Source organism: Haliotis asinina, chromosome 2 (assembly GCF_037392515.1).
Source record: "Haliotis asinina isolate JCU_RB_2024 chromosome 2, JCU_Hal_asi_v2, whole genome shotgun sequence".
Lineage (NCBI taxonomy): Eukaryota > Metazoa > Mollusca > Gastropoda > Lepetellida > Haliotidae > Haliotis > Haliotis asinina.
Window position 1 is genome coordinate 68,187,179 of NC_090281.1, and position 16,929 is coordinate 68,204,107.

General features: G+C 37.0%; 1 protein-coding gene across 1 annotated transcript in view; it reads left to right on the forward strand.

The window, feature by feature from the left end:
* LOC137274205 (F-box/WD repeat-containing protein 7-like) overlaps positions 1-16,929 on the forward strand; it is a 38,071-nt gene that overhangs the window by 5,141 nt on the left and 16,001 nt on the right. Inside the window, exons 2-4 of the mRNA XM_067807261.1 lie at positions 10,088-10,219; positions 15,241-15,380; positions 16,633-16,831. Coding sequence (XP_067663362.1) covers positions 10,115-10,219; positions 15,241-15,380; positions 16,633-16,831 — 444 coding nt within the window. The 5' untranslated portion in view covers positions 10,088-10,114. The remainder of the gene's footprint in view (positions 1-10,087; positions 10,220-15,240; positions 15,381-16,632; positions 16,832-16,929) is intronic.

Here is a 16,929-nt window from a genome sequence, read left to right on the forward strand (position 1 = left end):
AGAAGCAGTAACATGCCAGTTTTGCATTCTGACCGGGTGCTATTAAGCCAATTTTTTGTGTAAGCCCGATAGGTTGCAAAGCTCTATATTTATATGGTGTAGTGGTCTTGCACAACTTCATTTTCAAAATCATGTAAGCATGGGCTTTTTATCGTAATAGTAACTACGCCTGCTGACTCGTTTATTGATGTCCAGTGTTGACTAGGGTATGTTGACGTAGTAAATGTGAATGACAGATACATGGAAGTGGGGTTACCCAAACCATGCCTGTGCATGTTGGTATTATAGGTACCAGTAACATAGTGTGATATTGTTATTCCCATTTGTCTCGACATGTGAAGATTGAGTTAGAATTTGTCTTCAGTAACCTATGCTTGTCATAAAGGGTATCTAATATATTGTTGGAAATGGAAACAAAGCTGTTTTTAGGTTGTTACTTTGTATCCCTCAAATTTACACAACTGGAAATAGGATATGTGGAAATAAGTCACTTCAGCCTAACTGAGTATTCAGTGGGATTTGTAAGAGGATATCAGGAAAGGCATGTTTACTCATAAAATCAGGCAAAACTTGAAATACAAATAACTGCTGAAAACAATAGATCAGACCAAAGATGACAGTTAACTTGCTCAGCCAGGTATGACAACGGAAAATTGACTCACCTGGCATGAAATGCATGTGCTGCCTACTTGCAGAAGGGGTCGTCTTAAAGATATTTTGTGCTTTTGAATGTGTCTTGAATATGTCTCATCTAATGATGTACATCTTATGTGTCTTTCTTACATGAAGTTTATGTTAAGATATGTAAAAGAGTGTGATACCTGATACCCACAGAAAAGCATCATATTAAACGTCTCAAAATATATGGGATTACCATGTTGTAGCTGATACCTCTGTTCCCTTAGCCTTACCCAAACCATCGTCTGGTTCACCCGTTCTGGTTTTGCCTTTGAGATGACCCCTTTCGACCTGTTTCTCTTAATGATTTTATTCGTGAGACGCCATGGTAGCTACATCCTTATCTGCACTAATCTCTCATATTAAGAAAAGTTCTTTTGTCATGTTTCCTATCTCCTACCACTAGAACTGTTGTTATGCTGAACATATTTTAGCAGATATTTCACACATTTTCATATCAATTGCGTAAATGCAGCATAAAGCTAAATTAATTAACTCAATGTTATCAGTGTTGACTTAACAGTGCAATTTTGCATCTTTTATTTATATGCCCAAATTTTTTATCTGGAAGGCACCAGCATTACATTTTTGGACATAGTGGCTACATTTTTGAGATTGATACTTATTGGAACAATATTGTTTTCACACTTTCATTTAGTCAAGGAGTAGGTCTCCCAGGGTTGTCATGAGAGAAGGATATGTCTGAATGTATACATTTCTCTCACTTTTCCTGTTTGTTGATGTTTCTGGTTTTATTTCACACAACTTGTATTTTTCTTTGTATGTTTTATTGCAAATCTGTAGAATAGACCCCATCAGTGTTGTTTGGGACCCCTAATTTTATAGGGATTCTGTATCTAATCCACTGACACAGCTACAAATTACATCGTCTGATGATGAATCTAGGGGTCAGTGGGTTAGCCTAGTGGTTAAAGCATTTGATCATACTAAAGACCTGGGTTTGATATCCCACTCTGTGTTAAGTCTATTTCTGATGTTCCCTGCTGTGATACTGCTTGAATATTGCGAAAAGTGGCTTACAAACCAAATTTACTCACTCACTGAGTCTGTATGGTGTATATGTAGTGTGATGTGTCACATGATGTGTTATGTGTGTGGTGTGAGTGTTGTGATGTGTGATTGACCAAACAATCAATGACCATTGGTCAGAGAACAGCATTTTGGGGATCTTGTTACATTTTTCTCTATCAAGGTTCTATTGTCTTCTGTTAATGTTGAGTGTTCCCTTTTTCTGTTTAATTTGAGGCAGCTAAAGTCAGTTATATTATCATACACCTATTTCTTTGATCTCTTTCAAAGTCCCCATGAAAGAAGTGATTTAGTTATCATAAAATATTGATAATGGTTAAAACAAGAGGCATTTCTTATGTATTGAACTCAGGTTTACTGGGGATATCTTTTGTGTAAAAAATGTGCTTGCATAAATTAGATAGATGCTTTCACTACATGTACTGATGATTGTAATTTTTGTCAGCTACATCTAGACTCAAGACTTCAAATAATCCTGGCCCCCCACTGTGATATTGGTGAATAATTGCAAAAAGTGGTGCACTCACTCACATAAAATAAAATACTTTCGTAAATTTTATGACAGTTGACATGACACGATCAACAGTGTACTCAGTTGTGTGTAGGTAAACATAATTACTACAAGGGAGGCAACTCAGTCTCTTTACCCTGGCCGTATACAGAGCAACCATATTTCAGATGTCATCTGTAACATTATGACAGAAACTGTTACTTCATCATGGATTTATCGTCAAGCCTTAGGCAGTTACATATTCCAATCTATGTACTAAGATTGGCATGTAGAGCAGGTTCTTAGGGGTAAGGGCTGGTTGTCTGTATACACTTGTGTTGTCACAGGCAGATGAAAAACTTTGTCATTATAAGTAAAGGTGAATTTGAATCAGTTAGCTTGTGGTTAAACAATTTTTAACGATACTGATATGAGATTGGCAGAAACATTTCTTCAAATCACAAACAAGTGTTTATCAAGCACCAGGGAAGTTGGCCATCACTTATTATTAAAAATGAGTGGTAATTAAATGTAAAATTGCATTTGGTTCCACAACAGACAAGTAGAGAGTTTGGATACGTTTAATATGTAGGATAGTATGCTACATATGACAGACTTGATTATTTACAGACTACCGCCATAATGCTGCAATAATGCTGAGTCGTTGACAACAAACCAACCAAATCATGGTTATTTGTAATCTGTGTCATTCATATTTGTGCTAAATCGTGTTTGTTTGTAATATGACTGTGTCATCATATTCATGCAAAGTATAGTACAGAAATATTGTTTTTCTATAAATACTTGATGCATCTTACAGCAGATTCAGAAGCAACAGGACCAGAAATGACCAGTAATTTGAGTTCATATGCGGAAACTGTTGTTGACATTTGTACGAAGTCCTCCTTCGGCTGTTTTCATTTTTCTGGCATCTTCAAATTGCTACTGCTGCCTTGCATATATCAATGCAAATATTGATATTGTTAATTGCATTGTTACACCACCCATTGTTTTGGGTGTGTCGCTCTCTCGTGTTCTCAGGTATAGATTTTGTCCTTGATCATGCTATTTTGAAACATTCATCACTTGAATGACCAAATATTGTTATGTTATTTTCAATAGCAAAACATTTATACAGCTTAACATGAAGCATGGTTCTTTTATTCAGCTATTAATATACATCCTGAGGCTGGTGACTGTCTTTGTATTGAGAAGGACACTTGACTTGGGGTGTGGTCATACTGAGCTGTAACGCGTAACATATCTTGTAAATTGCTTTCCTGTTGTTTGCAGAATACAGTGTAAGGTTAGATCTTGTCATCAATAGATGATAAATGTTTCCATTTGCAGTCCATCTTTAAGATTGTTAGAATGAAATAAAGTATTTTGTTACAAACTAACATATATCCTAAGAAACTAATAAAATTGACAAATTATGCAGAGACTTCCAAGTGGTATGTACACTTACAAATGGAGAATATTTATTGCCCATGGTATGTATGGTGTAGATTCAAGAGGAATCTGGTAATTTCCCTATCTCCTTACATAAATCAAATAGTAAGCATTCCTTTGAAAATGTTATAAACATGATAAAAAACATTTGCAGATTTCCATGGTTACTGGGTAATAGTATTCTGTGATTCCAGTTTCCATAAGCTTGCAGACTTTTTACACTTGCCTTAACTTGACATCATCAATCATTATGCTTTGTTGGCCTTTCTGTCCTTCCATGATGTTTATTGGTGTCATGTGGCAATGAGTATCATCTGTACATTGTTCCTTCCATGATGTTTATTGGTGTCATGTGGCAATGAGTATCATCTGTACATTGTTCTTGAAGTCATCTTCATCTGATGTGTAATATTAATTTAAAAGTAAAGGTCATGCAATTGATCATGTCTGTGTATTTACAGCAGTAGTAAAACTACCTGTTTTTATTGTGTATCTGCATGATTGTACAACAATGGCATCCACTGAAATGGCATCTGTCTTCCTTTGTGTTGAAACATGAGCTGTTGATATATCTTGAGGAACTATGAAATCAACTGGATTATGTTACTGAAATCTACCTGATAGGCTTCTGCACAGTTGACACTTGATCCAGTTCATATTAATATCAATAAGCTCAATGTACTTGCCAATATTTTGGTTTCTAATGATGATTAAATCATTGTCTGATTTGTAGAAGTTAATGAATTACAAACTGTTTTGGTTACTCCAAGCTCAACTAGTTTTGTCTCTCAGCTGCCTCTTTCATGTTTGCTGTCTAACTTACAAATCGAATTGAGAAATCTAAGTGAAAAAATCACTTGTTTGATGTGAGAATCTTACCATGATTACAAGACTCAAGATGTCTGCTGAGTCTGTCCAGTTGTATAACTATGGAATGGTTTCTTGTTGCAGCTTACATGTTTACATAAGTATTTCACTGATTTCTTACATACTCAACTGGAAGGCATTTGGATCTTGAAAGGGATATGATAGCTGGTTTATTCATGTTGTCCATCTTCTGACATGTGTTGTAGAATGTCTATCCATCACTCTTCAGGTATAACTCAAAAACAACAGAGGATATTGCCAAGAAATGAGACACATTCACATAGATTTCATCTTGTAAAACAAAGAATAGCTCAGTGCAAACAAAATTATACATACGTCAAGAAAAAAGTTGTTTTCATGTGTATGTATGATACATAAAAACTTAACACCTGTCATGTAATTGAGAATTCTTCCATCCTCAAAGGAAATAACTATTTATTTGAGCTTTTCAACAAAGTCATGTACAGCAAACTTGGATCAATTATGAGCAAATAATGGCAATTGCAAGATGATCATATTTCAACTTGCTTTTATCCTTTACATTAACAATACATTCGTCCACCTCCTGTACATTCAGTATTGGTAGTTTACAGAAAAAGTTACATATAAAATGTAAATGGATTGTCTGTGAGTGAGTGAGTTTAGTTTTATGCTGCACTCAGCAATATTACAGCTATATGGTGGCAATCTTTAAATAATCAAGAATGGACCAGACAGTCCAATGATCAAGAGCATGAACGTCAATCTACACAGCTGATTCTGTCAGTCTCCCCTTATGCCAAGTATGGGATACTGAAGATCAGTTCTATCTCAGATCTTCCGGGCTCCAAACAATCTGTGAGCACATTACAGTGGGATAGTTACCCTACACTGATCAAGGCAAACACCTATAAATATGAGAATGTATTTGTTGTTACCTTATCTGGCTATCAGCAGTGAGGGGATACAGGTAGTCTGTGTCATAGTCCCTGAACAACATCATTTACCCTACTGCCTGCAATGCTAAAGCCCTAAGTGAAGTGGATTTCCCATGGTCCATTCTCCCAACTTACCGTGACTCCGTTTCAATTAAATGGTTTGCTTTACTGCCATCCAAATTATTTGTTTGCAAGGACTAAGTATTAGTCTAAAGCATTCGGCGACAAGCGAACACTTTAAGTTTAACCATTAGGCTACCCCACTGACCAGGGCTAGCACTATCGAACTAGCCTAACTATAGTACAGCATCCACACAAATACGTACATGGATATAGCTGTGTGTACATGCTATATCCTTCAAAAGTAATCCTTGTTTGACCTGTCATCAATTTTACGTAAACAATCCCTACAGTTATCAGATGATTTCATGTTATTTTGTCTAAATCGTGCCTCAAAATCTGTCAGTAATTTGATGGATCCAGTGCCCATTCATAATGTTTTGTCATCAGAAATAATGTATTTTTGACATATTAATGTATTATGTGCAACTTAAGTCATATGATATCATGCCATTAAGCTTGGTTAAATATAGTATTCAGATTTGTTCGTTAAGCACCTTAAATCTGAGTAAACTGCCATTCTGGATTCTATGATGGAAACTGATTTATTGGTTCCATATTGACGAGATGAGCAGTTAAGCAGCCCCACATATGAAAGGCATAAAACTGATCATGCTATAAATAGGACTAAAGATGAGATACAGAGTCATATTTAGCATGCACAAAAACGTTCTTCCAATTAAACCAAGTTCATGCTTTTCATATTACTATTTGTATCTTTCAGATGTCACAAATAGGTATCTGAATGTTGGTAATGGCAGTGAGTGGTAATGAAATGGACATGAAGCACAGCAGACAATAGATAATGGCTACAATGAGGTTTTGTCGTGTCTTCCATGTCATTGCAGGTAGATTGTCTGTTCTTGTTTTGAGACACTGAAGATCTGGGTTAAAACTGGTCTTCAGCTGTCCATTATTGTTGTGAAAGGTGATTAGCGGGATTCAGTGGTCAGGTTCGCTGACTTGGTTGACACATGTCATTGTATCCCAATTATGTAGATTGATGCTCATGCTGTTGATCACTGACCTGTCTGGTCTAAGTCCAGTTGTTTACAGACTTCCTCCATATAGGTGAAATATTGTGGAGTGTGGAGTAAAACTAGACTTACTCATTCTGTTCTTGTGACAGAAGTAGTGCAGCATCTTGCAAGTAGTATTCATTCAGCATGTGCACATATTATTATGGCAAAAACTGTTCAAAATATTATTGATTAATTATTGTTTCTGAGGTTTCAAAGATTGTATCTCAGGTTACACTATGATTAGTGAAATGTTAAGTCAGCATGTTATGATAAAAGAAATTATTACCCATGTGGTATTTTGTAAATGTGTTTCATAATACATTCGAGTGATTTGATTGGCTAATATGTGAACTCTGACATTACTGGTACTACTTTCATCACTCATTCCATTCATGATTTTCATTCAAAAGTTTTCACACGTAAGAACATGTAAAACGAAAACACTTCTATGGAATTAGATAAAATTTATGTCATTTAGAGTGGTTACTAGCGTTATTTTCTATTCTATGATAACTCAAGTTTCTGTAGTAAAAACGGAAATAAAACAATCTATAAAAATAAGTAAACAAATGCGTCTAGTAGGTCTCTCATGGGTGTAAACAAATATGGTGTCGCCCGTAAAAGTACATTGATGGACAATTGGTTGGAAGAGTTGTGAATATAATCAAGAGACTGAATACCTTCTGCGTGTTGTCGTCAGGATTGCACAGTAACACACAACATCAAACGACGAGTGGCATTTTGTATCTCTATCACTGTCACTGTCAGCTGCATCCATTCGCATCCTCCCGCACAAACATATTGTCACTGCCATGCCTCTGTGGTTTCTTATGTAGGGGTCAAAAGCACTTCCCAGAATCTGAACACAATAGGTTTGAAATCGTCTTCATTTGAGGTTGTAGGCTGTGTTTTCAGACCCAATTTTCAGTGGAGTCTTTAACATAAACATTGAACGTCGACAAGTAGGAATTCCAAGCTGAGATGAGAAGGCGTCACTGGCATCCTGTGCAAAGTGTTGCCGAATTATTTACAGTAACTCGTCCTCCGATGAAGAACATTAAGCTCAACTATTTGAGACATACAGTCCCCTGTTATTCACATTCATCTTTGCTGTTGAGTTTGCCGATCCTAATTAAATGCTCCATATAATCTTCTTCTTTGTGAACACTGACGACTAGCCCGACAGTGATGGCCGACTGACGTTTAGGCAAGATTTAGGTCACGTAGTCAATACGATAATAAATAGGATACAAAACTCGTTCACCTTTCTTGTCAACTTTATGTCCCTCGAGTGAAATAATTTTGGTTTGTCACAAGCTTTAGCGAGTGACAAACCAAAATTATTTCACTCGGGACATAAACTTGATATGAAAGGGGAAGCTCGTTTAATATCCTATAAGTATGTATGGTAGATTCTTTGAGACAGCTGTTTGTTGATTGACATATTTGCATGTATATTTTATAAAAATGTTTACAGGTGTTGTCATATTCAGCAATATAACAGAGTATACAGAATATATTAAAGTGAATAATGAATGTCTCTTTATTTTGAAGTATGATATTTTGTATATTTTGATCAGTCTTATCAAATAAGAACTAAAATGTGCTTGTAACAAGGTGGCCATAGATTAGAACTATCATGCCTCAATACCTAAGTATAATCTGACATTATTCGTTTGCCTGAGTGGTTTAGTTTAGTGGGCCCCAGATCAGCCTCTTCATGTCTGCCTTAGTCTTTCTCAAAGTCCATGAACCACATTACTTTCCTTACTGCTAAAGCCCTAAATGAAGCAAATCTAGATACCCTGATGTTCTGAATTTCCCATCTGACTCCTTTTCAATTTATATGGGTTTATTTTGTTACATTGAGAATTATATTCAGAGAATATTCTATGTCTGCCCCCTGTGGCTGCATCATGCTGAACGATTGTACATTTTTTACCATGGATACTACTTGGTGCATTAGAGAATAAAACAAGGACCGGCTGATTTAGAATGGGACTGTTCTGAGTGGGTCCTAAATTACTCCTAAAGTATAGCCGTTATATGCACAATATAAAATAAGTGTGCATTATTCTTACACATGGTGTTTAGCGCCATTTCCCAAGAACACTATGTTAGTACCCATTATTAAAAATTACTAATACATAGTCAGTATTATCCCCTCTACATGAAGACCCGTGGATGTCCCGGGGTAGAATAGGCCTTCAGCAACCCATGCTTGCCACAGAAGGCGACTATGCTTGTCGTGAGAGGCAACTGACGGGATCCGGTGGTCAGGCTTGCTGACTTGGTTGACACATGTCATAGGATCCCAATTGCGCAGATCACTGGATTGTCTGGTCCAGACTTGATTATTTACAGACCGCCACCATATAGCTGGAATATTGCTGAGTGTGGCGAAAACTAAACTCACTCACTCATTACACGAAATCTGAAACATTACCTCTGAACCTGCCTGATGTTCTTAACAGGAAGCGCAACATAGAACTGATTTCCAATATGGCTGCAGTGTTTAGCTCTAGGAGGTCACATGTAATTTTTTTTTCTACTCAGTATGAATGTATATATTTTTATGTTACACAGAAGAAAGATTTCCCAGTGTTCAGATAAGTGTTAATGTGATATCCTTGTAGGTGTAAGCTATTAGTGCAGCAGAATGAGCTATTGTTACACATCTGTTACACACTCAGGGCATGGTGATTCTTGTTCAACTGCATTGAAGCAACAAACAGTTGGTGTCATATGATACCAAAGTATTTTTAATCCTCATAACCTGTATAGTTCAAGCAGAAGAAAACATAAAGATTGCCATGAAATGTTGTCCATGTTGCACGAAAGAAAAACTGACTTGAGAAATTTTCTTTACGACAGCAACCAAACTGTCTGTATTCCTTCGAGTTAGTTGGTGAATATGGGTAATAGTGCCTGGTAAAATCCATTGCTAATTTAAACAGTCATATTTTGATTTAACACACATAGTAAGCAATATGAAATTTATTTTTTTTGCGGCAATATGAATTTGAGTGTTTATGCCACATTTTCGTTCCACTGGTACAACCAGTACAGTAGAAAATGACAATTCATGTTTGCATGAATCCTTGAACAACGGCAGCTTTATATTCAAACTGCAGTGTGTTTTTATAGTACATATTTTATAGTGGTATTATTGATGATGATGATGATGATGGTGATGATGGTGATGGTGATGGTGATGGTGATGGTGATGGTGATGATGATGATGATGATGATGATGCAGTCTTAGGTAACGGAATCATCATAATTCTTATAGGAAGAATTGGATGATGATGATGATGATGATGATGATGATGATGATGATGATGATGATGATGATGATGCAGTTTCGGGTAACAAAATCATCATAATTATAATTGGAAGAATATGCAGCATGAGAAAAGTGTTAAATGTGTGTTGTCATGATTATGTCCTGGAAAGAGCAGATGATACTGTGAGTGGTTCTTTGTCTTCAGAGCAAGTTGGGCTACTACCAGCTGAGAATGGCCAGACGCAGAGTGGATATTAACACAGCAACAGTCAGTGAGCTCGAGACACTAGTGGGTGTAGGCACACGCAAAGCTGAAGCCATTGTCAAGCACAGGAAGGTAAGTACAGTGTTCAATCTACCAGCTTTGTGTTGTTATTAATGTAGGACTGTTTCCTTTACTGATTACAGATACCCTGTAGTGTTGACATGTTTAACATTTGAAAAGGGTTTTCTTCTACCATGTCTGATGCAGTTATTATGTTTTGTGTTGGTTGAATTTCATCATGCTTAGATGGAATTTCTTTAGCAGGTACTTGAACATGTAAACAGATATGGTTCATGTTAAGTCATAAAATGAATCGTTATTCTGGCCATGTTGTTTGTTCTTACAAAATTTAGGTAAGTCTTTCTGCCCAAAATCTTGAAACGTTATTGTATCCATAGTTTAGTATTACTCTTCACTAGAGGTGTATTTTGAGCTATGGTACTGTGTATATGACAGGGAATTTCAAACACAAAGTTGGATCATTTGATTTGCTCCACATACCAGAACCTTTGAAACAGTCCCTGATGTAGAAGTCACTATTTTACATATGGTACGGTATATGTTATGATACTCTCACATATTCAACGAATCGAACTGTTCATAAATACAATTCGTTATTCGTGATCACCAGAACCAAAAATGAATGATTATATACTTTTATGTGAGCATGTTTTATTAAAGTGTGATATGCTAGAATGTAATATGTACTAGCACTACAGTAGTGCAAGACATGTTAGTTTGCAATGGCGTCCCATGATACTGTGGACTACAAGTGTTAGTGTACTACACACCGAATTGGAGTGTCATGTGAGATCACCAGTTATTACTATGACAAAGTAAGACAAACTGACAGTCAGCATGGGGGTTCCCCATTGTGCATCAATCACTTAACTACAATATTATATTTGTGAATAATTATTCTTATTTGTTACACAATATGTATGATACATGTCATATTTGTCACATAGTGTATTCACTGAAGCCCTAGTATCTATACTTTTTGATGCGCATAATATTTTCGTAATCATATTTGTTTTTCAACTAAAAAGTTTAAGAGGTGTCACATTTTGTCAATGTCACATTCCTGTCACCGTTGCCTATCTACATTAGTCCATGCTTTTCTCAAGTAGCACAACAATGTCTCCAGTCACACAGGCTTTTTCTCCAGTAGTCCCTGCTTGTTACGTGTTTTCCATGCAGTCTATTTTAGATCGTGCCCTTGCGCCATTGATGCATAGTAGTATAACATGACATGCTAGTCCTTGACATGGTGGGTCCTGCTGGTGCAAAACAGTCATGCATAAAATGCCCTGGTAAACTTGCCAATGTTTTCAACTTGTTTTCACATTCCATCATCCAGCCTAAATCAGTGCTGTTAGATTTCACATTAAGAGTTTCACCCCTTAGCAGTAGTTTTCTATCTTGAAGGGCGGTAACTGGATTTGAAAGTCCTTTGCTGCTGTGAAGTGACAGTCACTAATACTTTCATTTTCCATGCATGACTCAAGTGGTATAGGCTTGTCTCCGTTTGTCCATGCTTATATGATGGAGCACAGGCTTGTGTGCAGTTTTCCATGCTTGACTCAAGTGACACAGACTGGTCTTGCCTACTCAGATTGAATAGGCTAGTCGTCAAGTGGTCCATGCTTGACTCAAGTAGCACAGGCTTGTCTGCTGTTGTCCATGCTTGACAAATAGCACAGGATTTTCTCCAGTTGCCCATGCTCTTGGTGCAGATCAGGAGAGCCCCTCTGACAATCTGGGTAATGCAGACGGCTGCAGTGTTGGGGATCCTTCATATTCTCTGGAAACTTCTTGGTGGATTCGATGAAGCAGTGTTTCCTGGGAGAAGTTCCATTCGCTGTCTGGGCTGCGTGTAGAGGGGGCGACGGCTCTGAGCTGATGATGAGCTTTACCAGCCTGACTGTGCCAGGATCACTCGAACCCTCTCAGCTGCATTTCTATCTCAATCTGTAAAACATAATTCTTGTACACCCAATTAACACAATCAGCTTCACAACAGTTATTCAACGTAGTTGACCTGGAATTTGCTTTAAGGAAAGATGGAAAAGCTCATACTCTGACATGATCATTCTGGGTACTAATGTGTTAATGGAATCAGAGCTATTGTAATTTTTCATTTAAAAGGCATTCCATCAGCATGGTTACCATGAATGTGATGGGAGTGATCTGCTAAGTGAATTGCCTCATCATAGTATCCATGTTTGACTTTCAAGACTTTACCGCAGTCTGTGGCAACATTTGTTTTTGGTCTCATTTGATGGTTGTTTTTTTTGGTTGTTTTTTTTAAAATACATGTAGTTAACAAATAACAAATAAATTATTGCAGGATGCAGATGTGATAAGAAGTGACTGTTGTGTGCAAATTGATGTGTGTAGATGGTTGATTAACAGCTGACGAGTTGATTTTTATTTTATGGTCATTTTTTGTCCTGGTATTTCATGTCCTCTTTCATGTTGCCATTGTTGTCATATTGAAATCCAAGTGAAAATTTGGGCCAAACATAAAATGGGCCAAATATTTCTCTGTTTGTACTTGGGTTTCTCCTGATAACTTGTTGATGCTGATGAAAAGAATGTGTGATGACATTTTCTTGAACACATCCCTTATTTATCCACATAATAGATTTCTTTAGCCCAGAAAGCAAAGACATATTTTTTAGAAAAGAAAATGTATATATAATGTGAAATGTTCAGCAGGCTCTTACAATAGTAAGTATCATCTGGTTTGTGCTGTGATCAGCAGTAAATAACTTTTTTGCTATTAGACTCAAGTTTGTTCAGTTCTTTTTTTTAAAATATACAACTGGCAAGAACTAAGGGAGCTAACTAAATGACTAAGATGAAATGGTGATAAATGTAAATTGAATTTCAGACATATAGATCAATAGGAGGTGTCTTCCAATTTTGTTTGAATGAAAATGTTATATAACTAGAAGAAGATACATCACTCCTTCACTTTCTCATGACAGGAGATAGGAAAGTTATCTGCTTGAATTCTTTTCTTGTCTACAACCATTTGAAACTGAATGACAGACACCTTCCATTGTGCAAATTTTCGTTCTTGCAGAAACATATTTATTGGGTAATTCAGCCATATGATGGTTATTCTGACTATATACTGTGTTCCAGCTAGGCTTCAGAACCTCTTGTCAAGGGAGTATATATTCCATCAAGAAAGTGAGGCATGACAGCCATTTTGCTTTTTATGAACCAGATTTGAATACTATGGAATGAAGCAATAAGCAGTCTGTCCATCCATCTGATGTCTGTTGTTGTTACAGATTCTATACCATGGAATACTTCTTTTTGAAAAATGGCTATTCAAATCAGTGTTGTCGTGAAGTAGTGAATTTTGAGGGCCTGGGTCCTTACTCTGGAAACATAGCCCTAAGAATTCATGCATTAGATCAAGATTAAGAGTGGGCATAGGGCATTTAAAGTTCACATGCAACCCCCCATAAGCCCATAAAGTATCAACCCATGGGCCCCGATGGGGCAGAGGACAATGTATTTTTTTTACAAAACATCTCAATCTTAAAGGTCACATGCAACGTAAAACATAACTTTGCAGTTGTTTAGTATGTACAAAACAAACCATCAAAAATGGCAATTTCAACATGTAAAGTTAAAAAAAATGTGACGAAAAAAAGCTCTCGAAATCAGAGTTCAAACAACTACCCCCGTGCTTTGCAAAAAAGTGGTTTCAACAGCTATGCTGTGCAGCTCTCATTGCATATGCACAGTGAATAGATTGGTGGAGCTTAAATTAGTATGCCTGCTCGGAGTATGAGGTCGTGAGCAGTAGTCTAATCTTGGTTGTGTACACAAACAAGTAAATAATCTACTCATTATATAAAACCCCCCCACCCCCTGCCCTCCACCCCCCACCCCCAAAACATGTTGATTGTAATAAGCGGCCTCTGTCGCAGAGAAAACTCAGTGTCTGGTTTATTGACACCCATACGCCTGCCTGTCTGCTAATGGCAATATGCAATGCACAACTTCAGTCACTGACCACATGCAATTTGAAATTAGCACCTATCCACCTTATAAGCCATAAACAAAGAGCCGGCTAAGAGTATTGGCAAATAAACCAGTGGCCAATGAAAAGGCTTTGTTACACTTGAATGTACGCCCACCGGCTCTGACTGGGTTCAGTATCGTGGTTGCTTCATTCAGAGGGAGGTAAACCCAAGTACAAAATATTGCAATTGTGATTTGTGACGATATGCTCATAATTCAGTTTATTTTATTTACTTAATCAGCAGAGCATTTTATATGTCATGCATAAGTGATAACTGTGTTTTAAGTATCTTTGAGTTTTTTGATTTAACTAATCAGGACATTCTACCTTGTGCCAGTGTTTCGTCACCTTGGTTGGTTCATCATTAATTGATTGTTAAAACTTCATTGTTTGGTATGTTCTGAGTGTTGGGACTGAGTTGGTTGATAAATATATTTCGGTTCAACTTTGATTGTTGTTGAACATGTGGAGATCTGGGCCTAGATTTTCGAAGCTCTCTAAGCACTAAGATAGTCGTAAGTGCCATACATTAACATTAACTTATGAGTATCTTAGCGCTAATATAGCTTTGAAAATGTAGGTCCTTGGTTAGAATTGATGTTGCACAACACATGCTTGTTGTAAAAGGGGACTATCAGGAATGAGTGGTATAACTCACTGACATGGTTGACACTGTCTTATCCAAATTGTGTAGATCAATGCTCATGCTATTGATCACAGGAATGAGTGGTCCAGGCTAAATTATTTACAGACTGCTATGGCTGGAATATTGCTGAGTGAGGCATAAGCCTAAACACACTGTTCTTGTACAGTAATTGATCACAGAAAACAGATGGTATGTTTCATACAGATGTTTTCAGTAGAAACATTTTCAGATATGTCTGACAGAGAACGATCCACAGAAAAATATTTTAATTTTACTCCTTAATGTAAAACTAGTTTTTGTAGATTCACTTGATGTCTTGACAAAACCTCTATTTCTCTGATGCTAGTGTAAGGTTGGAAGAATGTATCCAAGATGTTTTTGACGTGTCTTTGGTTTCAGGAATTGGGAGCTTTTGAAAACATTGGTGCCTTAAGCCAGGTAGCTGGTATCGGCAGCAGTATTGTAGATCAGAATAAAAGAAGATTATCTTGTCGACCTTTGACTTCCACAACCAAATCTCGTAATTCTGGTGAAAGCAGGTAAGTTCATCGCTTGTTCCCTTTTCTGTCTGTAGGTCATTGTTTTGACAGTTATCAGTTTTACTGCCAATGCATGCACATCAACCATTAACCAAATAAAGGGAAACATGCTAATGATTAACAGACATCCAGAAATTTTTCTCCTTAAATTATGCACACATGATGTAAGTCAGTCCTAAGTCTTCCTGTTTTTGATAAAGTTGACAATATTAAACAATAACAAACGTAGCTGCTTAGTATGATGGATACAATGAAATGGTTTTGTTTATGTATCTACTTTTCTGGCAGTCAAAATAGGGGGAATGAACTTTGATCATAACAAACTAAAATTGAGTTGGTTTCTGCCGTATTTAACTCTAGTTTCTGTTTACCATCATGTGTTTTTTTGTATCAACACTTTTCTTATTGCAGCTTCACATTTCAAAATTGAGATTTGAACTTCTCATGATAATCATGATAATGGATTTAAAATGGGTTTAAAAATGAACAAAATATCATTCTGTGTTAAGGGGTATCCTGTTGCTAAACTGAAGCTGTTTTGATAATTAATAAAAACATTTGTAAAGTCACTGATAGTTCTCTTTTCCGTGTTACGAGACGGTTAACATCCAGTCATCAAAATCAGGACAAGGCGTGGTACAGAACAAACAAACAAACGAACAAAGTTTTCTTCCTCCTCTATGGTACCCGTGAAGATCTGAGTTATAATTGATCTTCACTAACCCATGCTTGTTGTAAGAGGTGACTAAGGGATTGGGTGGTCAGGCAAGCTGACTTTATGGACACATGTCATTGGTTCCCAAGTGCACAGGTTGATGCTCATGCTGCTCATCTCTGGATCGTCTGGTCCAGACTCATTTATTTACAGACCTCGGCCATATAGCTAGAATATTGCTGAGTGCGGTGAAAAACTAAACTCACTCACTCCTCTGTGGTAAATGTCTAATATCTAACACCCATCCATCCTAGCCTTGCTCAGTGCTTGCTTGTCTGTCATTTATATTTACCTTGAAGGTAATTTTGTCATCTAATTATGTCAGACAGACTTTATATTGCATTTATGACATAAGCGATATCATGTTTCTGCTTGTGGATGTGATAGATATAGTGCCTGCAGATATCAATTAGAGGCAATAATTACTATGAGCTATTGATGTGTAGAAAATGGTTGTACCTTGCTATTGAATGGAACCAACTCCATGTTTTATGTATTGAAAGTTTCTTCACTCCCAAGGTTCTCATTTGCTTGCAGTAGTTCCAGTCGTCAGAGCAGGCTGACACGGCGGTTGTCTCGACTGTTCGTCACAGTGGAGCGGAGGGAGGAGGACGCAACAGCCCCTACAACTAGCAATGCACGTCAGTCCAGAGGGAATGATGCACGATTGAAAGAACAGCCAAAGGTTGAAACTCCTGAAATATCTAGTTCTGATGATGCAAATCCTGACTCGCAGGTAAGAGGTCATTTCATTGAACTTCTTCAGCAAACAGCGCCCCGTACTGTAGTATAGATAGAGTGTAGCTAAAAGCAGCAGAAAACCACACACAATCA